Source organism: Convolutriloba macropyga, chromosome 8 (assembly GCF_964194025.1).
Source record: "Convolutriloba macropyga chromosome 8, txConMacr16.3, whole genome shotgun sequence".
Taxonomy (NCBI): domain Eukaryota; kingdom Metazoa; phylum Xenacoelomorpha; order Acoela; family Convolutidae; genus Convolutriloba; species Convolutriloba macropyga.
The window spans coordinates 27,760,492-27,785,919 of NC_134475.1; the positions used below are offsets into that span (position 1 = coordinate 27,760,492).

General features: G+C 35.0%; 2 protein-coding genes across 2 annotated transcripts in view; one reads left to right on the top strand and one right to left on the bottom strand.

The window, feature by feature from the left end:
• The window catches only part of LOC142344652 (spliceosome-associated protein CWC27 homolog), a 242,091-nt gene that overhangs the window by 76,860 nt on the left and 139,803 nt on the right, over positions 1–25,428 (top strand). The window lies entirely within an intron of this gene.
• LOC142344650 (uncharacterized) overlaps positions 1–25,428 on the bottom strand; it is a 116,550-nt gene that overhangs the window by 37,319 nt on the left and 53,803 nt on the right. The window contains exons 9-12 of the mRNA XM_075396467.1: positions 24,673–24,795; positions 11,230–11,367; positions 10,114–10,509; positions 9,320–9,892 (exon numbers count right to left, since the gene is read on the bottom strand). Coding sequence (XP_075252582.1) covers positions 9,320–9,892; positions 10,114–10,509; positions 11,230–11,367; positions 24,673–24,795 — 1,230 coding nt within the window. The remainder of the gene's footprint in view (positions 1–9,319; positions 9,893–10,113; positions 10,510–11,229; positions 11,368–24,672; positions 24,796–25,428) is intronic.

A 25,428-nucleotide genomic window follows, 5' to 3' on the forward strand; every position in this document is an offset into this window, starting at 1 on the left:
TCAACTTCATCAGAATGAGCTGCTCTCAATATTAGCAACAAAAGATTAATTCAGAATGAGAGCAATTTCGATCACTCAAAAACGAACTGAAGCGTGAAAAAGACAAGAACTCAATGAGTAAAGAACAGAAGCGCAAAAACGGTCAAACAAAAACTATGCATAAAAATAGACACGTTTACAATAACTTCTGCAAACCTCGTTCAACAAAATCAAAAAAAAAAACCTTTGAAAACACCTAATTATACCTCATTGCAAAAACCGAAGAGACCTGTTAGAAAAGACAACTCAAGCCACACACAAATACAATAAAAAAATTCACAAACATTTGAAACGAAGTGCTGACAAAACTGTTAGAAGATTGAGAGACAACAACCTAATGTAAATTGTGCATAGGATAACGTCATTGCAAAAACCGAAGAGACCGGTTATAGTAGACAACTCAAGCCAAAAACAAACACAATCAATTCAAAATTCACAAACTACATTTGAAACGAAGCGTTGGCAAAACCGTTAGAAGATAGATAGAGAAGTAAATTTTGCATAGGATAACGTCGACAAGAAGCTCTACATGTTCAACGTATACTTGGCTAGAAAAGAAGCCTTGAGGAGCAAGAAGAACCTGAATACGGGGTACAAGAAATGTCCAAGTTCGAGAAGTTAAAACCAGTTGGTGTAGATGGGTAGAACACCAGGCTTGTAAGTAAATGCTGGTTCGGATCCAGTACTGGTCCATATTCACAGTAGTTGCGCCTGCGTAGATCGCCCCGAACAGCTTATGGGCCCAGCACTTGAGCTCAACAGCAAAAGACAGACGAGAGAGTTAGAAACCGAAAGACATATGCTCAATTTAGGGGGGAGTGTTAGAAAGTTGAGAGAGCCTCTAATGGCAATTGTGCATAAGATAAGCCTGACAAGAAGCTCGTTTTTCCAACGTATACTTGGTTGGCTAGAGAAAAGGAGCCCAGAGAGAGAAATTTAGATCACGCAAAACAAAACAGTGAAGGGTGTAAAAATCAAATCGGAAAAGGCACACATAAAAAACACACGCACATTCACAATATTTGCCTCAAACCTCTTTCGAGAGCAATTAAAAAAACACGGAATTATACCTCATTCACTCAACTGGACGGCAGACAGTCTTATACTGTAAGCAGGTTGAAATTGCTCTTAACTTACTATTCATTAGAGTGGAAACAAATCTAATCTCTGTCTTGGCTACCCATTGAAACCGATTGTACAAGATAAGTTCCAGCACAACTTTTTCTAAAACAACTTTGCAGAACAAATAGAAAAAATACAAAAAGTTACCCAAAAGGTGATATCAAAGCAAGAAAAAACATATCCACGAAGAAAAAGAGACCCCACAAAGCAAAAAAAGAGTTGCTGATGAGGATAAAAGCAATTTCAGTGAGGAAAACACTCCACAAGCATCCAAAACAAAATTCAGTTAAAATCGATCCAATTCATTTAAAAAATTAAAACGAGGACTTCAATTTGGATTGTAAATCTGTCTCCACTTTCGTCTCAAAGAGAAAGAAAAACATACCCGGCAGATTGCCGGAAAATAACCACCGTTGGTTACCATAAAGAAGATTTGGATTGAAATAGCAGAAAACACTAATGAAAAAATTGATTTTTGAACAAAGAATTTCAAAACCAAAACTACTTTGATGTCATTTTGGAGCTGAACATACTCTTTTCGTAGTGAGACAACACAGGGACTAATATCAAAACCAATAAACATTTATCCATCCCCTTTCTATTTTTAATTTTGTTTTTGATTTCGGAAGTCAAAAAGATTTCACAAAATGTTGAACAAGCGGTAAAGAACACTAAGGTAAAGCAAAAAAATATTCGACAAAGTGAAAAAAAGTAGGAGCCGGCAAATCCCCTTCATTCCATCAATTGCTGAGAAGTTACAATTTGATAAGGAATCCTTTAACTTATCCCTGCTTCTATTAACTAATCTCAAATATCCTACAATCTTACAATCAGAGTGAGACACTCAGTTCACCTTGTCCTGAATTAGACATTTTCACAGTAAACAAAGTCATTTTTGAGAGTCAGGTAAATCACATGTGACCAAAAACTTTAACACGCAACAGCACAGCAAAGTTGCTCCACTAGGAGTACAAAATGACGTCATGCACGCTTTTCACTCGAACTTGCATGAGCGATGAACGAAAAAAAACATTTGAACTGATCGTGTCGTCATATGGTCGTAGCAAAACTAATGACACAATAAAACCAAGAGGTGGTCAATGATAGGCCCAGCTGTTGCTTTGCAGTAGTAAAAAAAAGAAGAATACAATCGGCGAGTATAGAAATTTCATCTATTTTGAAAAACAGTGGTTCTTCAAAATAACAGGTTTTTCAAAACATCTCATATAGAAAACCTTCCAAAGACAAAAATACAAAACATTAAACAAACTAAGCCAAACAAATTAATCTCCAACAAAAAGCTGCGCAATTTAACTTACATGGGGTGCTTAATGTTAGAGAAAATTTTGCATAAACAATACAGTTGTTTCAAACTTCGTTCGAGAGAAAATAATTATTAGAAAATGCTAGAAAAACATCAGACATCCTACCAGGTTACAAAATAACAGAAAATTCAGTCATAACTTAACAAATCACTAACTGTTGGGGTAAAAAAAACAGATAAAAAGTCAAAAGTCCCAAAACAAACCGAAAAACGAAAGATGAATTGCTCTCAAACGACAGGCGGACAAACTTAATTTCTAAGGTGCATAGCTTAGCTGTTCTATGGCTGCAAACAACGAACCCACAGGTGTTCGAATCCCCGACCTCGAGCATATCAGATGGACATCTTACACACTAAGCTACATGACTTTGATTCTCTTGCGCTGAGAATCGGTTTCATATTAGCAGAAAAAATTTTTCACAATGAGAGCAATTTAGATCACTCAAAAAGGAAAAATTTGAGCGTGAAAACGACACAAGTGAAAGATTCCAGGACGAAAGCGCAAAAACGGTCGAACAAAAATTTTGCATAAAAGAGACACAATTACAATACTTGCTTCAAACGTCATTCGAGAGCAATTAAAAAGCTGTGAAAACACCCAAGTACACTCCATTCACTCAACTTGAACGTGAGACAATCTTATTAACTCTAAGCACGTTTAAATTGCTGTTAACTTACTACTTATTAGCGTGGAGAAACAAATTGAAACTTTCTTTCCTTCCCATTGAAACCGACTGTACAAGATAAGTTTATTAAAACCATTTTGTTACCCAAAATGTAATAGGAGAGCAAAAAGCATATGCACGAAGAGAACTACATAGAAAAAAAGTTGGTGATGGTATAAGCCAATTCTGCGAGGAAAAAATCCACGAGCAACGAAATGAGCCCGAAAACCCAAAATCAGTCAATCGATCCATTTCAATCAAAACTTTAAAACGAGGACTTCAATTCGGATTGTAAATTTGTCCCCACTTGCGCTTCATAGAAAAAGAATAATATATAAAACAAAAGCCTGATATAAAAAATTAAAAAAAAACAAAATCGGCTCTCAAGCAAGTATACCAAAATTCTCTTCTAGATTCAACGGCTGTTCCATTTATTTCCTATACTGCCTAGCCGCTCCTTAAAACTGTTACCCTTATGCACTGATTGAATTAACCGGCGTTACAGAACTGAATACAATAAAAAAATCTGACTATCAGCCATATAAGATAAACATCTTTGAGAGTTAACAGAGCAAAAAACAGCATATGGACTACGAATACGGAAAACAACAGCAAAAACAAAATTAAACAAATAACTGTTGCATCCTTCAATAAAGGACGCGTAGTGGAATACAGTCATCAGACAATCTTAAGAAACCCCCAAACTTAAGCGTACATAGAAATATACAATTAAACTGAAAAACCAATGCTAATTAAAGTAATACATGGCTGGCTGATCAACAGCCGCGATAGCTTTGCAAATCTAGCCAGTTTCAAAAAGATAACAAAAAAACAGACAAAGAGAATTCGGCTTTATTCCATTAATCGCTGAGATATTACATTTTGATTAAGAATCCGTTAACTTATCGCTGCTCCTATTAACTAATCTCAAATCTACAAAACAGTATCTCAAATCTACGATACAGTATTATCTACAAGCCACGTACTAAGATTACGACGATCGAACGAACAAGTGGTTTTTAGAGGGCAATTTTTGATGCTCATTTGGCCGGTATTTTGTCTGACGGCGAATCAGTTCAAAGTCACCCATTTTGTACCAATGAACCCAAAACCAATGGTCGTAGCAAAACTAATGACACAATAAAACCAAGAGGTGGTCAATAATAGGCCCAGCTGTTGCTTTGCAGTAGTAAAAAAAAGAGGAATACAATCGGCGAGTATAGAAATTTCATCTATTTTGAAAAACAGTGGTTCTTCAAAATAACAGGTTTTTCAAAACATCTCATATAGAAAACCTTCCAAAGACAAAAATACAAAATATTAAACAAACTAAGTCAAACAAATTGCTCTCCAACAACAAGCTGCGCAATTTAATTTACATGGGGTGTTTAATGTTAAAGAGAAAGTTTTGCATAAACAATACAGTTGTTTCAAACTTCGTTCGAGAGAAAATAATTATTAGAAAATGCTAGAAAAACATCAGACATCCTACCAGGTTACAAAATAACAGAAAATTCAGTCATAATTTAACAAATCACTAACTGTTGGGGTAAAAAAAACAGATAAAAAGTCAAAAGTCCCAAAACAAACCGAAAAACGAAAGATGAATTGCTCTCAAACGACAGGCGGACAAACTTAATTTCTAAGGTGCATAGCTTAGCTGTTCTATGGCTGCAAACAACAAACCCACAGGTGTTCGAACCCCCGACCTCGAGCATATCAGATGGACATCTTACACATTAAGCTACATGACTTTGATTCTCTTGCGCTGAGAATCGGTTTCATATTAGCAGAAAAAATTTTTCACAATGAGAGCAATTTAGATCACTCAAAAAGGAAAAACTTAGCGTGAAAACGACACAAGTGAAAGATTCCAGGACGAAAGCGCAAAAACGGTCGAACAAAAATTTTGCATAAAAGAGACACAATTACAATACTTGCTTCAAACGTCATTCGAGAGCAATTAAAAAGCTGTGAAAACACCCAAGTACACTCCATTCACTCAACTTGAACGTGAGACAATCTTATTAACTCTAAGCACGTTTAAATTGCTGTTAACTTACTACTTATTAGCGTGGAGAAACAAATTGAAACTTTTTCCTTCCCATTGAAACCGATTGTACAAGATAAGTTTATTAAAACCATTTTGTTACCCAAAATGTAATAGGAGAGCAAAAAGCGTATGCACGAAGAGAACTACATAAAAAAAAAGTTGGTGATGGTATAAGCCAATTCTGCGAGGAAAAAATCCACGAGCAACGAAATGAGCCCGAAAACCCAAAATCAGTCACAATCGATCCATTTCAATCAAAACTTTAAAACGAGGACTTCAATTCGGATTGTAAATTTGTCCCCACTTGCTCTTCATAGAAAAAGAATAATATATAAAACAAAAGCCTCATATTAAAATTAAACAAAAACAAAATCGGCTCTCAAGCAAAAATACCAAAATTCTCTTCTAGATTCAACGGCTGTTCCGTTTATTTCTTATACTGCCTAGCCGATCCTTAAAACTGTTACCCTTATGCACTGATTGAATTAACCGGCGTTACAGAACTGAATACAATAAAAAAAAATCTGACTATCAGCCATATAAGATAAACATCTTTGAGAGTTAACAGAGCAAAAAACAGCATATGGACTACGAATACGGAAAACAACAGCAAAAACAAAATTAAACAAATAACTGCTGCATCCTTCAATAAAGGACGCGTAGTGGAATGCAGTCATCAGACAATCTTAAGCAACCCCCAAAACTTAAGCGTACATAGAAATATACGACTACACTGAAAAACCAATGCTAATTAAAGTAATACATGGCTGGCTGATCAACAGCCGCGATAGCTTTGCAGATCTAGCCAGTTTCAAAAAGATAACAAAAAAACAGACAAAGAGAATTCGGCTTTATTCCATTAATCGCTGAGATATTACATTTTGATTAAGAATCCGTTAACTTATCGCTGCTCCTATTAACTAATCTCAAATCTACAAAACAGTATCTCAAATCTACGATACAGTATTATCTACAAGCCACGTACTAAGATTACGACGATCGAACGAACAAGTGGTTTTTAGAGGGCAATTTTTGATGCTCATTTGGCCGGTATTTTGTCTGACGGCGAATCAGTTCAAAGTCACCCATTTTGTACCAATGAACCCAAAAACAATGGTCGTAGCAAAACTAATGACACAATAAAACCAAGAGGTGGTCAATGATAGGCCCAGCTGTTGCTTTGCAGTAGTAAAAAAAAAGAAGAATACAATCGGCGAGTATAGAAATTTCATCTATTTTGAAAAACAGTGGTCCTTCAAAATAACAGGTTTTTCAAAACATCTCATATAGAAAACCTTCCAAAGACAAAAATACAAAATATTAAACAAACTAAGTCAAACAAATTGCTCTTCAACAACAAGCTGCGCAATTTAATTTACATGGGGTGTTTAATGTTAAAGAGAAAATTTTGCATAAACAATACAGTTGTTTCAAACTTCGTTCGAGAGAAAATAATTATTAGAAAATGCTAGAAAAACATCAGACATCCTACCAGGTTACAAAATAACAGAAAATTCAGTCATAATTTAACAAATCACTAACTGTTGGGGTAAAAAAAAACAGATAAAAAGTCAAAAGTCCCAAAACAAACCGAAAAACGAAAGATGAATTGCTCTCAAAGGACAGGCGGACAAACTTAATTTCTAAGGTGCATAGCTTAGCTGTTCTATGGCTGCAAACAACAAACCCACAGGTGTTCGAACCCCCGACCTCGAGCATATCAGATGGACATCTTACACATTAATCTACGATACAGTATTATCTACAAGCCACGTACTAAGATTACGACGATCGAACCAACCAGTGGTTTTTAGAGGGCAATATTTGATTCTCATTTGGCCAGTATTTTGTCTGACAGCGAATCAGTTCAAAGTCACCCATTTTGTACCAATGAACCCAAAAACCCGAAAAATATAGAGCCGAATCTTATCTTATTTTGATAGGTTTTATGATTAGGACTACTTAAAATTATGTTAAACGAACTTTTCCAAGCTTTATACGTAAATTGGAACGTTTAATGTGCTAATTTAAATACTTGAATCTGATTAGCAGAGAAAAATGACGCATTTTGGTATATAACTCGCTTTAAATCTATTTACTTAGTATCAGGGACACTCAGTCGAACTTGTTTGGAACTAAAGACATTTTCACAGTAAAGAAAGTTGTTTTTGAATGTCAGCTAGGTCACGTTTCACCAAAACTAGAAAGGCGCTTTAAGAGTAAAAAATGATGTGTTACAAAAACTTCTGCAAACCTCGTTCGACAACATTTCTAACAACCTTTAAAAACATCGAGTTATACCTCATTGCAAAAACCGAAGAGACCTGTCAGAAAAGACAACTCAAGCCACAAACAAATACAATAAAAAAATTCACAAACATTTGAAGCGAAGTGTTGACAAAACTGTTAGAAGCTTGAGAGAGAACAACCTAATGTATATTGTTCATAAGATAACGTCGACAAGAAGCTCTACTTGTTCAACGTAACTTTGCTAGAGAAAAGAAGCCTTGAGGGGCAAGAAAGAACGTGAGAACGGTTTATACGAGATGCCAAAGCTAGAGAGCTTAAGACCAGTTGGTGTAAATGGGTAGCACACTAGGCTTGCAAGTAAGAGATGCTGGTTCGAATCCAGTACTGGTCCATTTTCACAGTAGCTGCACCTGCATAGACCCCGAGCAAAAACCATCAGCTGATCATCGCAGAGCTCAAACAACTTCAACACGGTCCCTATTTGAACAGGCATTACTTTTCATAAGCATTTGTGGAAAAAATTACACCGTGAAGACAGATAACAGCGAAAACAAAAGGCAAAATACCCAATAGTCAAAGTGAATAGAAATTTCTTTTGAAAACAACAATCCAATCTAATTTGAAACTTGGCAAAATACTATTTCTTTAAATTACACCTTTTCGCTCCATTTTTTGCTTTGGTGAGACTAAAATTTTATTTTCACTCAAATTTGAACTCTGATTGCTATCTAGCGTCGCTCACTGCCGCCTCGCACAATTAAACATACCCGGCAGATTGCCGGAAAATAGCCGCCGTTGATTCCAATAAGCATGATTGGGATTGAACGAATAGAATATATTGAAAAAAAAAAGATTTTTGTACAAATATATTTTTTAAGTCCGATGTATTTTGATGGCATTTCGTAGTTGAACATACTTCTGTTTCTTAGAGAGAGGCTACAGGGGCTACTATCAACACCAATAAGCATTAGAGGTGGTAACTAAGACTTATAGGAACGACGTTCAAATAGCGGGCATCTAAAATTGGGCTTTATGGGTTTATCCCGTTTCTATTTCTGACTTCAATTTTTTATACCGACTCTGTTCATTTTGAATTGCTTTGCTTAGCAACTGATGTTCAAATTCACTTTTAGCAGAATGAGAGAAGAGAGAAACTAGCCTAGAGAAGTCAAAAAGATTTCACGCAAAATGTCGAAAAAGCGGCAAAATGGTAAAGCGAAAAAAAGTTTGACGAAGTAAAAAAAAAAAATACGAGCGCAATAATAGCCGGCTGAGAAGATGAGGGCGGCTATTAAACATAAGACTAAACGTCGGAAGAATTGCTCTTGAACGACTAGTGGGAGCTCTAATCAATTGCAGCCTGCTTCATTCGGGGGGGGGGGAGGGGGAGCCAAAATGGGACTAAAAAGTTCTATAGTGGGCTTCAAACAACCACATTAGAGGTTAACATATACCACTATTAAGATTTAAAGTAAAAAATGACACCAGTTTCAGCGCACTTTTCATTTGACTTTTAGTATTAAATTGCCGCCAATTGAGTTCAGCTGCTTGAAATTGTGATTGAGAGAGAATTTTACATCACGCGAAATCCAAAAAGTCAAGGGCGTAAAAGTCACTCGAAAAGTCAAAATTGTCAAGCAAAAATTTTGCATAAAAAAGACACACACGTTTACAATAATTGCTATGGACTACGTTCAAGAGCAATTAATCAAAGCGAATTGTTACCAAAATCAGCGGTCAGAACTTCACTCGAAAAAGACGTCAAATTGGTCAGATTGTACACCCTTCAAAAATATCGGAGCCAATTAAAGTTCAAGAGATTTCATTTGAGCAAAATCTTCGAAAATTGTTTGGTCTTAAGCATACCATTTCACTCTTTCTGAAGCACGCATACGCCGCTTTGCTTTCAATCTCCTTGAATATTTTGCGACACAGAGCAATACATTCAGTGGTTTCATCTTCCTTGAAGAAATTGATTGGACTGCTTTTGACTACTGCGGGTGTCGACTCCTTCTTTGGAGTGACTTCTGATTTTGGGTTTTTAGGCTGTTTCTCCAAACTTGGAGACTTATTGACTTTATCAAGCAACTTCTCCTTATTCTCATCGGAAGATCTGTCCGTGTCAGAAAATAATGCCTTTATAGATGGTTTACTTTTGGCTAATACTTCTGGTTCAGGACTCGGTTTACGCATTGCAGGCTTCTCTTTCGGGGTCGAGTGTTTTACTTTCACATCAGGTGACTTCTGAGTATTTACGTCTTTCTCTGGAGTTTTGTTTTCAATTGCAACTTGAGGATTTTGTTGACGAGGTTGTTTTTCTGTCTTCTCGGGAGTCTTGACCGGTTTTGATTTCTCTTTGGTGACTTCCTTAGTTGGTGAGCTCTTCGTTGATTGAATGTCTGAAGTCTTTGAAGCGCTCTTTAAATTCACTGGTTGCTCCTAAAAAACAATGTGAACCATAATCCTACCAATTATTGGTATGAAAAGATGTGATATACATTGCTATTTTAAATCCTTTCAAGCAGCAGATATTTTATTCTTCTCTATGGGTATATTTAACTCCATCACAACAGAAAAGAGCGGTTTGAAGGGCTTAAGATTAATTCGAGACTCTCAAATCATTACTCTCCTCATCTATACTTGATATGACAAAAACTCACCTTTTTGTCCTTTTCTTCAATGATTGGCTTCTCTTCGGCATCATCCACAGCAGCTTTTTCACTTGTTTTCGGTTCTTTCACGAAACTGGAATTTCTTGGGGTTCGCTTCTTTTCAACAACTTCATCCTCCTCTGGACCATCGTCATCATCATCGGCCTCTGGCTGCTCTTCACGATTCTCTGCCGTATCATCATCATCTTTCGAGACGACAGGAGCTGACGTCATCTGCGGCTTCTTCAGTTGGGCCAAACACATCTCATCGTCGTCGTCTTCAAGGAACTCGTTGGCCTGCTTTCGCATGTACTGGTAATGGCTTATCATATGGGGGAACTTTTCCAGAGTTTTTATCACCTTTTTGTCCAGTCGAATGCCTGCTTTGTAAACGGCCTCTTTTGGCTGAAACAAATATGCACTTTATTAACAGATCGGAGGCTCCACTGTACATTAAAAAGCTATAAGTTAGCAGCGCCCTTAATGGCAAATATAAACAGAGGGACGATGTCATTCAAAAGCTTAACTTCGAAATTTTGATCTCTGAAAATCTGTCATTGGCAAAACACCTAACAATTTATTTAGTTGCAGAATCTATTCCCTCCGTTTTCCAAGAATCTCAGACTAAAACCCATACAAAAGTAGCAGTAATAGCAATAATTTTGTTCTTTGTACGCTAGATTCTTACTTGAGGAGTTGCTGATCTGTCGATGGTAAGAGAAGCCATAAGTGTGAGAACTTAGAAACGAATATAAAGTGGAGCGCACATTTTTCAAATCTGTTTAGAACGATCAAATAACAGTCAAAGGACTTAACAGTACGTGAAAACTCGCAAAGTTTGACCTTTCAAAGAATGGTGACTTCCTGAAAGGAGTGTGATTAGGGGGCACTATTCTAAGTTACAGAGCAAGTTATAACGTTTAACGATCTTCAAATTGACGTTATATCCCTGTAAGCAGCTGTGTATTCAATTTTTATTCAAATTCGAGATTTGATGAAAATATATTCACCGATAAAATTCACCGATATTCACCGGCAAAAGTGTTAATCATTTTAGCGAAGTAACGACGAACTGTTTCATTATCAAAAGATAAGAGGTTAACATTGTTTAGCAGGAATTCTGACCTGAAAGGCAACAAGAGCGTTGTTCACGATTAATGCCAGATCAGCGACAAAGCCCTGCCACACATAGCCTTTCTTCTTCATTTTCTGCTCCATCTTCATAAAATCAGCTTTGCGTCGAATTCCAGCGTAAGCTGCAACCTAAATTAGCAACAAGAATAGATTTTTATTATATACTTTATTCAAAAAAATAACGCAATCCTCAAAAATGTTGAAAACCGAACCGCAAATAAGTAATAGCTTTTTATTTCCAAGTGTAGTTCATTGACAGTTACTGCCGTACTTAATGCTCGCACACAATAACATCAAGCAGAATAGTAAGAATGGTACTTAAAGAAAAAGCATGATTGGTTACGTGCGTTTGCATATCGCGCTCCGGCACATCCTAATTAAATATAGCTGTACAAGTTCACAAGAGAAAGAAATACTTGCTTCTGAATTGACCCCAATGCCAACTGCCCCTGCCCTTTAAAAATTTCTTCAATCGTGCCTAAGTTAAGAACATAGCAGAGCATATCTTGAATTACAAGCTAAGATTCATGCAAACAGAAGTATTGGCTGCCAAGCTAAACACGAGCTAAGCATAGAAATCCACCTGCTTGGCTTAATTGTCTACCGATTGCCGGACAGATAGACTATGTTCAAAATTTAAAAGTGAAAAATGATAAACATAACCGGCTAAACGTCGGAAGAATTGCTCTCGAACGACTAGTGGGAGCTCTAATCAATCGCAGCCTGTTCAGTCGGGGGGGGGGGGGGGCTAAATGGGACAAAGAAGTTCAATAGTGGGCTTCAAATAACCACATTAGAGGTTAACATATACCACTATTAAGATTTAAAGTGAAAAATGGCACCAGTTTTGGCGCACTTTTGACTTTTAGTATTAAATTGCCCGCAAATGAGTTCAGCTGCTTGAAATTGCGATTGAGAGAGAGAGAGAGAGTTTTAGATCACGCAAAACGCAAAAAGTCAAGGGCGTAAAAGTCACTCGAAAAGTCAAAACCGTCAAGCGAAAATTTTGCATAAAAAAAGAAGCACACGTTTACAATGATTGCTATGAACTTCGTTCAAGAGCAATTAATTAAATTTTGATAGGCGTGTACACCAATGGCAATAAAAAAGTAAAAAAGGATAGCCGTGTACACTCCCAAGTTTAGGATTAAACTTCTTTATTTCACTAGAATGAAAATTAAACCAAACGAAACGACAGAGATTTAATAAATTCTAATCCAATTATGTCAAGCACAAAAATTTATTAAGTAAACAATTAATTTTACCAAACAAAAAATGAGAACCAGAAATCAACTTCTATCCTGTTTTCAATCAATCGCAAACATTGAAGACTTTTAATCAAAAATGAAAACCAATTTTATTAAGCCTGTGTTGCATGGATTTGCTGCATGCATGCATTTAAAATTGTCAATTTAGAGTTATAATTGAGTGCAGAAGTAAATAAAACATCCACTCCGCTCATTTATAAATCTAACTGCAGAAAGCGAAATCAGATCAATTATAAATAGAGATCACCCAAGCTGCAAATTCACGAAGTAAGTAATGAGCGAGGTAGGTTGGGTTGCCTATGTAACTTATCAAACTATTGATCAAACGAAGTCCATACGAAATCATATAAACCCACAAATGAAAAACAGAAAAAGCTAAAATAAAAAGAACACCAAAAACTGCTTAAGAGTTCAAGTTTGAAACTTCAGTAAAAACAAATTAGAAATTCGTAGAAAAATTCAAAATACGCGTTCTTGGAACATGCTAAGTAAAGAAAAAGAACATTGAAAGAACGTTTGACAGAAACAAAAATCTTTGTGAAAATTAATAGCCTCAAAGTTTAAAAAAACAAGAAATGATACGTTGAAACTATTAGGCACTTCCTACCAATGGAATTTACTGAATTTCACATTTGATAACAGAAAACCTCAACTCATATTTCCACTAAGTGAGAAGGTGACAAAACTAACACCAATGCACAAAAGTACGGGCAAAATTAAAGCGAGATTCAAGAAAAATCAAGATAATTGTCCAAAACATATGGAATTTCGGTAAGTAAGACAAGCTACAAATAAAAGCCAATAACTAATTTGAAACGAGCTTTAATAGAAAGTTAATCACTTTCGTTATTATTGAGACTAACAGACTAGTTAAAACCAACAGTTGCCAGCAAAGCACCAAAAAATCAGACAAAAAGCACAATAATGAGGGGAAAATTTTAAATTTTTGAATCAACGTTTGAACGCTATTCTATCAAATGGACACATACAGAAATTTTACTGTTGTCTGCTCGCCTCAATCAGTGTAAATGATAAAACAGTAGGTAAAGACCAAATATAATTACAACTTTATTAAACTATATTTTTAAAATTATTCAAAAATTTCAAGAAATCAAATAGCCAAATAAAGCCAACGTAGCAACATGTCAAAAGCGTTAATTAATAACCTCATTTAAGACAATAACAATAAACGAGACTTTGAACAACACATTCTGTGATAAAACTGCTCAAAAAACAAACATAACCAACTAGCGTAGGGCGAATTGCTGTCAAACGACCGGTGAGCGGTTGGCTTCGGTTGGTTAGCTTTAGGTTGATAGAAGGGGCGTCAGTTGAGTGCAGCTGGGGGGGGGGGGTGCACCGGGGGAATTATTGGGGCAACGGTTGGGGAGGGGGGCTTCGGCTGCATTGGGCCACGTCCTTATGACCTGAACGAGGAGCAGGGGTGGGGATATGGGTGAGGGGGGTTAAGTGAGGTGGAAGGGTTGATGCGGGAGAGAGGTGAACTGGGGGATTCAAACTCAAACATTCATTAAATAAAAAATTACGAACAAAGTAGTCAATGCCATAAACTGTTGAAGCTGTTCATTGTAAAAAATATATAGGTACATTTAAACCTGGTTACAAATTAATGAGACTCTATCAGATATGAGACTGAGTAACAATAGAAGAAAAATTTTAACATAACATCAATATAAGAACAACAAATGATTAAAATTCACTAAAACTTTAAAATTTTAATGAAACCACAATTTTAGTGTCAAAATCGAAAGTAGATTAGTTGCCCCCAGATACATTCAGACAACAGAAACTAGTATCTATTTACAATTAAAGCACATGCATCTTATTTGTTGTACTTTGGAAGAAACTAATGAGAGAAAAGCGAAAAATGAAGTCAAATGACCACTGAAATATTTTTTTGTTCTAAAAACCAAAGTCTACAACTAAATCCAAATGTTTGATTCTAAAAACCAAATTGAGACCAATAATGGTCTGGCTATCGTGTCACTGCTACTACACTGACATGAAGTGTTAAAAATACTAACATAATTGAGCCAAAACTAACCATAAATGTGACCAAAATCAGTGAAGAGTTAGATGTTCATAAAAGCTTTTAAACCAGATAAATCCTCATAAGACACCATTTTTAAGAAAAACCGCTTTTGCTCTATACTCTACTCTTGACGGGCTTTCTAGTGATACCACTCACAACTGTCTAAGATAAATGATAAATAAATCGATTGATCAAAATTGACTGAACAAAAAAAATGAGCATACAGACCCCCCACTAAAAGTGGAGTCGGATCAAGATTACTACATACTTGCTAACTTTCCGTCTATTATCACGCATGAAAGTGTTCTGGATTTCATAACAGAATGCCGGATTTTATAAAAATCAATATAACGAGTTACAGCTCTTAGATTTCGAAATTTATATTAATCGATCAAATATCTGTAATTCAAACCACCAACTACTTTTAGAACATAATTTTCAAATAAGAGACAGATGCCACAAGAGGGACCTCAATTTCAAAGGGTTAGATAGAAAGCATTGAAAATCTTTCTAATAAACAAAAACAAGCGCGAACGAAAACATCTGAAAATTGAGACATTATAGTAGGCCACTTCGAATGTTGGTGCTGTGCGAAATGATTGTCACAATCACAAAAATTCCACGAAAAAATAACGAACACAGAAAGTGTCACTGTTTATGGATCTGATGTAACCTGGACATAAATTACCAGAGAAATAGAACTACTTTTCGGCTGCAGAACCTTATTTACTGCAAAACAAAAACTGGGGAATACATCTAGTGGGCTCTGCAGGGATTACCTTGAAATCGAAAACATGCAATGACTTGAGCTCAAGATACTTTCAAAAAAACATAGCCGGCAGATAGCCGGAAAATAGCCGCCGTTGACGCACATCGGGATTGAAACGGAAAAAGAAGAAAATTGGTGAGATTGAAATTGACAACATTTTCTTAAGTTGTCCTAAGTTTCAAAAATTGCTCTAGTTCAGTGTGCAGTTTCAGTTAGATTCTAAACCTATACTTCCTTTAGCTTCTGAACGGAAGGGTATTAAGCTTAATACTAATATCAGTTAGCAATCACTCTAATGAACTTTGATAACCTAATGCACTATGAACTAATGACCGGGGCTTTATCGGTTTATCCCGTTTCTTTTAATTTGTCTCTTTTGATGTTGACAGTATTCACTACATTGCGTAATTCAAACGTGAAAATCGTGACTTATGTAAAACTAAAACGTGATCAAAAGGTAAAGCCAATTTAAAAAACATAGCAGGACAAGTCCTGACGTACAATTCAAGGAATTGTCATTGCCTAAACATAAAATTAGACCTAGAACGAACTATGGGTGAATTGCGAAAACCAATTCTAAAAAAAATCAGATAAAAAAAAAGAAAATCAATGTCAAAATTCCGCATGTGAACAAAAAACCACTATAACATAATTCAAACACAAAAGTAGGCCTAAAATGAACTATGAATGGATTGGGAAAACCATTTAGAAAAAAATCCGATCCAAAAAATCGAAAAAACAGTAAAAAACAAAGTTAAATTGCCGCATGTGAACAAAACACCACTAGGGAGAAATGGAAATTTCGTTCAAACAAAAAACTAGGCCTAAAATGAATAATGAATGGATTGGGAAAACCATTTAAAAATAAAATCCGATCCAAAAAATCGGAAAAAAAGTAAACATCAAAGTGAAATGGCCACATGTGAACAAAAAAAACCACTAGCGAGAAACCTAACTTTTGTTCCAACACCGTTTTCTCACTACTTTAAAACTAGAGCGGAAAAATTTCACGCAGCAAAATCACTCGCTTTTTCGCTCCCCTTCCTGTTTCGGCGTGACCAAAATCCTTACTTCAATTTGACTTCAAAAATCATGAAAATGAGTGAACAGATCTTAAAAAAAAACAGCCGGAAGAATTCCGGAAACGACTAGAAGTACAAATCCTTTTAAACGCCATCCAACTACTCATCAGACAAACGTGCTTCCACTATTTTATGGTTACCTTGAAAAAACCATAAAACAAAAAGTAAAAACAAGAAAATCAAATCTGTTAAAATATAAAAATCTGATCAAATTTTGGCATAAATTGAGATCCCGAAAAAACTATTTCTGTCAAAAATACTTGATCAAGACAACTGATAACTATTAAAACCCCTTGTGGGAGTTTTTTAAATTTCTTGAAGCCAAATCATGAAAAAATAAGCTCTTATAAACAAATTGGACTAAAAGAGCTTATTGAATCTTAAAACAGATCTTAAAAAACAGATCTTAAAAAAAGCCGGAAGAATTTCGGCAACCACTAGAAGTAGAAATGCTTTTAAACGCCATCCAGATTACTACATACTTGTTAACTTTCCGTCTATTATCACGCATGAAAGTGTTCTGGATTTCGTAACAAGCTGCCGGATTTTAAAAAATCAATATAACGAGTTACAGCTCTTAGATTTCGAAATTTATATTAATCGATCAAATATCTGTAATTCAAACCACCAACTACTTTTAGAACATAATTTTCAAATAAGAGACAGATGCCACAAGAGGGACCTCAATTTCAAAGGGTTAGATAGAAAGCATTGAAAATCTTTCTAATAAACAAAAACAAGCGCGAACGAAAACATCTGAAAATTGAGACATTATAGTAGGCCTCTTCGAATGTTGGTGCTGTGCGAAATGATTGTCACAATCACAAAAATTCCACGAAAAAATAACGAACACAGAAAGTGTCACTGTTTATGGATCTGATGTAACCTGGACATAAATTACCAGAGAAATAGAACTACTTTTCGGCTGCAGAACCTTATTTACTGCAAAACAAAAACTGGGGAGTACATCTAGTGGGCTCTGCCGGGATTACCTTGAAATCGAAAACATGCAATGACTTGAGCTCAAGATGCTTTCAAAAAACATAGCCGGCAGATAGCCGGTAAATAGCCGCCGTTGACGAAGCAGAGGCACATCGGGATTAAAACGGAAAAAGAAAAAAGACGAGATTGAAATTGACAATATTTTCTTAAGTTGTCCTTTCTTAAGTTACAAAACTTGCTCTAGTTCACTGTGCAGTTTCAGTTAGATTCTAAACTTATACTTCCTTTAGCTTCTAAACTGAAGGGTATTAAGCTTAATACTAATATCAGTTAGCAATCGCTCTAATGAACTTTGATAACCTAATGCACTATGAACTAATGACCGGGGCTTTATCGGTTTATCCCGTTTCTTTTAATTTGTGTCTTTTGATGTTGACAGTATTCACTACATTGCGTAATTCAAACGTGAAAATCGTGACTTATGTAAAACTAAAACGTGATCAAAAGGTAAAGCCAATTTAAAAAACATAGCCGTACAAGTCCTGAAGTACAAGTCAAGGAATTGTCATTGCCTAAATATAAAATTAGACCTAGAACGAACTATTGGTGAATTGGGAAAACCAATTCTAAAAAAAATCAGATAAAAAAAAAGAAAATCAATGTCAAAATGCCGCATTAGAACAAAAAACCACTATCGAGAAATGAAATTTTAATTCAAACGAAAAACTAGGCCTAAAATGAACTATGAATGGATTGGGAAAACAATTTAGGAAAAAATCCAATCCAAAAAATCGAAAAAACAGTAAAAAACAAAATAAAATTGCCGCATGTGAACAAAACACCACTAGCGCGAAATGGAAATTTGGTTCAAACAAAAAACTAGGCCTAAAATGAATAATGAATGGATTGTGAAAACCATTTAAAAATAAAATCGATCCAAAAAATCGGAAAAAAAATAAACATCAAAGTGAAATGGCCACATGTGAACAAAAAAAACCACTAGCGAGAAACCTAATTTTTGTTCAAACACCGTTTTCTCACTACTTTAAAACTAGAGCGGAAAAATTTCACGCAGCAAAATCACTCGCTTTTTCGCTCCGCTTCCTGTTTCGGCGTGACCAAAATACTTACTTCATTTTGACTTCAAAAATCATGAAAATGCGTGAACAGATCTTAAAAAAAACAGCCGGAAGAATTCCGGAAACGACTAGAAGTATAAATCCTTTTAAACGCCATCCAACTACTCATCAGACAAACGAGCCTCCACTATTTTATGATTAACTTGAAAAAAACCATAAAACAAAAAGTAAAAACAAGAAAATCAAATCTGTTGAAATATGTGAATTTTTTTCACACCTCAATTTCTCGCTCTCTAGAAAACAGCTATATGAACAAAAAAACCACTCTCTTTTCGCTCCACTCTTCATTTTGTTCAGCAACAAAATCACTCCAAATTGGTTCACGGGTTTCATTTCTTGCTTCAAAACTCACTTCAATAAAATTGGTTGAAAAAGGACTTCTCCAATACTCCTCTTCGAGTCGTAAAAAAAGACAGCGCCCCAATACAATTCAAATTCTTTGAATTGTAAAAAGGATAGCGCCTACATAATAGTCGTTAGAGAGGCTGACGGCGGCTATTAATAAAAACGTAACCGGCTACCATCGAACGAAATGATCTCGAGCGACAGTCGAATGGTTGGCTTTGTTTGTAGTTAGCTTAAGCACAGGGAGGCCAGCCTCGGAAGGCAATAAAAGAGCGGGGGTGAGCGCGTTTAAATTGGGGAGGCGTGGGGGCATCATTTCAGGAACGCCATCTAAACCTTGAAAATCTACGCCTCAAGACACAAGAGTTGCTAAGCAGCTTCCTCGAACTGTACACTTAAGACACTTACTACAGCTCTGAGAGTCCTGCTCAGACATTTTATGCCAATGGAGTTCATCCCATTTTCGAAGCCGATAGTCAAGTTAAATTAATCAAGTAAGCAAGCGGCAGACTGTTAGAAGTAAAAAGTCAAAACGGTCAACCAAAAAGTTTGCATAAATAAAAATAATTATTAAATGTTTCAAATTACGTTCGAGGGTAATTTAAAAAAAATGGACTTTATTGGAGGACTAATTGGGAATTATTGAAATATAAATCAGCTTAAAAACATAGCCAGTAGATGGATAAAAAACGCTGCGATAGCTTCGTTGACATGTCTCAAAATGCCTATCAAGAAAAATAAGAGTGAAGAAGAGGAATAACAGTTAAACTAAATGCGGAGATTTCATAATTTGATTTAGAAGAAATAGTCTAACGCATTTGTTGTGTTTATTAACTGCACCATAATAGCTTTCAACTAGTTCAACTAGAGAGATGTCCTCGGTTGACCATAACCAAGTCTTCGAGAGAGAAGAAAGTCATTTTTGACCTCGAGTTGAGTCACTTGCCCGAAAATGCAGCAAAATTTTATATTATTCAAAAGGTTTGGTAACGTTAAAAAATCCAAAACAATTAATGTGGTCAAAAACCTGATAGTCTAAAAAAGCTGACAAAGTTATCCATAGCCCTAAAATAATTCATGCTTCTAATCTGAAAAAGATCGGGAAAGCAATGGCAGATAAAAATCTTAGAAACTAAGTTAAATCTTTTCAAAAAAGAAAGCTCAAATTTAAGAATCAGAAAACACCTATAATTACATTTCTAATCACAGCGATTAAGACAAAAAACAACCGAAAAAATCAATATACAGAAAAAAATGTAGGTTCCAGGACAAAGCTAGCATGATACTAACTAGAATGTGAAGAATATGGACACAAAGTAAGAAACACCGTAACAGAAACTTTCTTGATTTTTGAAAGTTAAAATCAAATTAAAAAGTCAAGAAAAACGAATATATTTCATTGTTCAGCATTCGAGACATCGAGAAGACAACGAGTCATCCGAAAAAAAACCATCCTCCTGAACAGAATAAAAATAAAAAGCAGAATTCAAACTTACGAAAAATTGGAACATTTTGCAAAGAAAAAGGTCAAAAAATTTTAAGACTGCATTTATGAAAATAACCTTAACTGACTTTCAAGAAAATAACGCCAAAAAATGAAGGAATTTTTATTGAAACGAAATTAAAGTCCCTTATATTGAATAAAAATACTATTTCTAGTAATTAAAAAAATATATATAAACAAAAAAACTCTGCGAAATATATAATGCAAAAAAACTCTGCGAAAATCTTTTGAAGATAAGTTTTTCCCAAAATTGTTGTCAAGGACATCAAATCGAACATAGTTGGCAGATTGCCAGAAAATAGCCGCAATATCTTTGTAGATCTTCAGTCTCATAAAAAACAGTAAAAAAGACAGACCAAAAAAATTCGTCTTTTCATTGAAGGCCGATATGTTATATTTTGATTAAAAATCTGTATAGGTTTTGCTGCCTCTATTAGCTGCTCTCAAATAACCTTCATTCAGAGTGACACACACTCAATTGACCTCATCTCTTCTGAATTGAAGTAAATAAAAGTCAACTTCAAAGTGAGGAAGTCATTTTTGAGAGAGGTAAGTCAAGTGTGACCAAAAATTTAATCACGCGAAGAAACAAAAAACTCGCTCCACTAACAGCGAAAAATGACGTCACACACGCACTTCAGTTGAAATTGCATGAACCAATGAACAAAATGCACATTTGAAGTGATTGTGACGTCATATGGTATTAACAAAAATCGCGACGACGAAATAAAAAACATACCCGGAAGAATTCCGGAAGCGACTCGACGCATCAAAAATTCACTAACAAAAACCGTAATTGCAGCGGAAGCCACTAATTTTTGTATTAAACCATTAACTCACTACCTTTCCAGGTCTGCTCTAAAAATTGGTGAAACTTAAACCACTGTCACCAAGAAACAAAATGCAGCAAAATTTTATCATTCAAAACGTTTCGTAACGTTAAAAAACCGAAATAATTAAGTGGTCAAAAAAAGGATAGACTGAAAAAGCTGACAAGGTTATCAATTGCCCTCAAATAACACATAATTTTAATCTGAAAAATATCGCGAAATCAAACGGCAGATAATAATCTTAGAAACTAAGTTAAATCTTTTAAAACAGAAAGCTCAGAATCAGAAAACACCTATAATTACACTTCTAATCACTGCAATTAAGACAAAAAACAACACACACTTGTTCTTTGTTGTACATATGCTAGACAACATGATTTCGTACTAATTCAAAAATTAAATTGATCATAGAAAAGACATAAGCAGAAGAATATTCAAAGACAAAAAATCTTTTAATTTAATACCAAGGCCGGAAGAAAGTTGCAGTAAATAGACTTAAATGGCAATTGCGGAAAATGCTTGCCATAAAAAATCTCAGTACTGCCTTATTTTGAATGAAATCAAATGCAAACCACAGATATGACGAAAATCTAAGAAAAAGCAGAAATCATTCATTTTTAACAACTGGAAAAATCAATATACCAAAAATAAATGTAGGTGCCAGGACAAAGATAGAAAGATACTAACTACAATGTGAAGAATATGGGCACAATGTAAGGAACACCGTAACAAAACACATTCTTTATTTTTGAAAGTTAAAAATCAATTAAAAAAATCAAGAAAAACGATTACATTTCATTGTTCAGCTTTCAAGACATATGAAAGATAACTAATCATGCGATACAAAGATCTATTCTCCTGATGAGAACAAAAAACAGGAATAAGCAGAATTCATAAATACGAAACATTTTTGCAAAAAAATGGTCAAAAAACTTTTAAGACAGCATTTATGAAAGTTTTAACTGTTTTTCAAAAACCTAACGCCAAAAAATGATTAAAAAATGATCCCTCATGTTTCACAAGACTATTTCTAGCAATTACAACCAAAATACAAACAAAAAACTACCAAAATCGGATTAGCATATGTAAATTTTATAAAACAAAATTACATCGAGGTAGAAAGAGACGTTGCGTATATGAATTATCAAAGAGAAGTTGCCATATTAACTGATTTTTGACAAAAAGACGGTTTAAAGATCCAAAAATTAAAAATTAAGAGAATAAAAGCCGAGAATTAACTAAAAAATCAAGAAATATGTGCCAATTTTCAACTTGAAACGCATTTTAAGGCTCTGCAAAACACTGTGGAATCAATTTCCGAGGTTGACATTTCAATATAGTATCGAATAAACTTTATTTCTATAAGAAACCAAATTCAAAGCAAAAAAATTGTGCCAATTAGTCCAAAAAATGGCTAAAAACGGTTATCTATATGTGCCATTCAGTCAAAAACTCATTTTCAAAGTCAAAAAGTCATTCACTACACGAAGCGCATGATCAAAAAATTTCTCTCGCTTAGCGAAAATCTGTTCACCGAGACAGCTTTTCTCACTTTCGCTTTTAGGTCAAAATGCCGCGTGAACAAATCTACTTCCTGTAAAAAAAGGCCGAGAGAAAACCAATACTCCTCTTCGAGTCGTAAAAAAAACCAAGAGAAGGCCAATAATAGCCCCAGCTATCGCTGTGCGGCTATTAATAACATGTCAATCAGTTTTCACTCAATACAACCTCAGAACTTTCACTAAAAAGATACACCAGTTTAGACAAAAAAACAATCGATAAAACAGAAAGCAACAGAAATAGGGCAGATGATTTTGAGCGTAAAGTGTAAATTTCTACACAATTCTAACCATTAAACGTTAGAAAGCAGATATATATTATTAAAACCTTTAAGGGAAAAATGAGGCAAATGAAGGCATGTTTCATGAATTCAATCAAACTGTTCGAAGAAAAAGTTGTCAATGAACGGATTAAATGTTGCCTCATTAGATAGCCGATGCGACCTACTGCTATTTAGATCAAGATAAGACACAGTACAACACAAAAATGCCGGCACAACTTAAACATCAACTGATCATCTTGAAAAAAATAGTGCCACGGTCAAAAAAACCATTATATAAGCAAAACCCAAAAAACAAGATATTATCAGAAATCTGATGACGTCTGTCATTAATGAGATTAAGTGAAAAAGAACCAAAACAAAAATGGACAAAAACTCGAAAAACCTCTCAAAAGTTTTTCCATAATAATAAACAGTAGCTACCAATTGCAAATAAAAAATAGGTTCACTTAAATCTCCACAGAAAGCCAATGGGACCTGTCATTAATGATACTAAGTACAAAAAAAGAGATGACAATATGGTCAAACCTCGAACAATCACTGAAGTTCTATAAAACCATATAGTACCAAAGTTATCAAAACGATTCGTTGAGGGAACAATTAAAAACAATGCGCATGTATCACCTTTACTAATATTCAAAAACTAGTGAAAAAAATACGGAAACAGAAGACAAATGGCCGCATATAAATAAAAAAACTTGCTCTCTTAAAACGGAAACAACATTTTCATCAGAAGAAAATTTCACTTTATCCTACTGAAATTTATGCGAGTCTAAATTAAACACAATTTAGGCTTGCCTTCAAGTCGGTCAAATTGACAGTATCGCAAATATTAGATACTGCAGTCATGGACAAAGGTGACGTGCGGACGTCATCTTGTCACTGTTGTCCACATTTGCCTCAAAAACAGACATTGTGAAACTTCCAAACGCGCAGCAAATTTGAGCTGAACTCGGTTACTGTCCATACACACGCTTATAACCCTAGCCTTAAAACATGGTCGTTAATAAGACTAACAAATACGAGTAAATTTACTCAAGCAAATGCACTTTTGCTAGCTAACAAGGCAGGGGAAAGCAGTACAAGATGAATAAATTGACAAAAGAACACCGTATTAACCCAATTTAGCCTATCGATAAATCAACGGGAACAAAACACAATACCTGAAAGATCAGACAAATTGCTCTCAAACGCAATTTAATTCAAGGCTGTGGCCGATAAACTTTTGTTTATGGGTGCGCAAAAACTTCCGACCAGGGTGTGCTTCGATCGCTCGAGCAATTGGGATCACTCAAAACGATGAAGAGAAGCCTGAAAAACTCGTCTGAGAAGTCAATGAATGTTCTAGAACAAAGGCGCAAAAATTGTCAAGCAAAATTTTTCAAAAAGACACGTTTACAATAATTGTTTCAAACTTCGTTCAACAGCAATTAATCATTACTTTATAAGTTCTTTTTATCCAGGTAAAAGCATACTTTTCAATTTTTTCCATCTACCGCAACCCTGCAAATTTCTAATCAGAAGCATATCAATTCCAAACCTAACTTATTCTTCACTTCACTAAAATGTAAAGATACACATTTAATGCAGAGAAATCGTGCGATCCCGTAAAAGCCTTCTGTTTACTTCCCAATGGCTTAACCTAATCCATTCCGAACTCACATCGGAGACGTTGACGAAGTAGCTGAGCCCAGAGAGGTGTTTGAAGCGATGGAGCATCTTGGCACAGGCATCCACTTCCGCCTCAACTTCCACCACTTTGAAGTGACAGGGCAGCAGTCGTCTCTGTGCACGCAAATAAGCAAATAAATCAGAATATGATTGCATTCAATTTAAATAAAGTAGTATTAATATACGAGTAATAAATCACAATCAAAATTTTATAATACATAGTTCAGTCAATTATTAGAAAACAGCACTCTCTGAATCTCCAATCTCAATTAGATTTTGTCTCCAGAATCAGCTGTTTCACTTTTTTTCAAATTAATAAATTGAAAAAAACATTCAATGTTATAAACAGTTTTTGATGACTTTTAATTGAATAAGATTTTAGAAAAAAAATTTAAGAAATTATTGTGAAGTGAAAATGTTAAGGGAAGGGTGCAATTGATCCAATTTTAAACTGCTTGGGTTCAATGACTCAAATAATATGGGCAACATTAACATACTTTGCGACAATAGCTGCTTCAAAGTCACTAATACATTAAAAAAAACTACGATAACAACGATATGTTTGAGATAATTAGAAATTTCTATTTACAAAAGAGACGTTATATTTCTCAAAACACAAAGTACACAAAATTTCCCAAAAGTTCCAAAACAAAACACTCATTTCATAATTTGAAAAAGCAAAGACTCATTACCCCTTTAAAATGCGGCTGCTAAAATGAACCGTCATTATTTAACCACCCAAAAGAA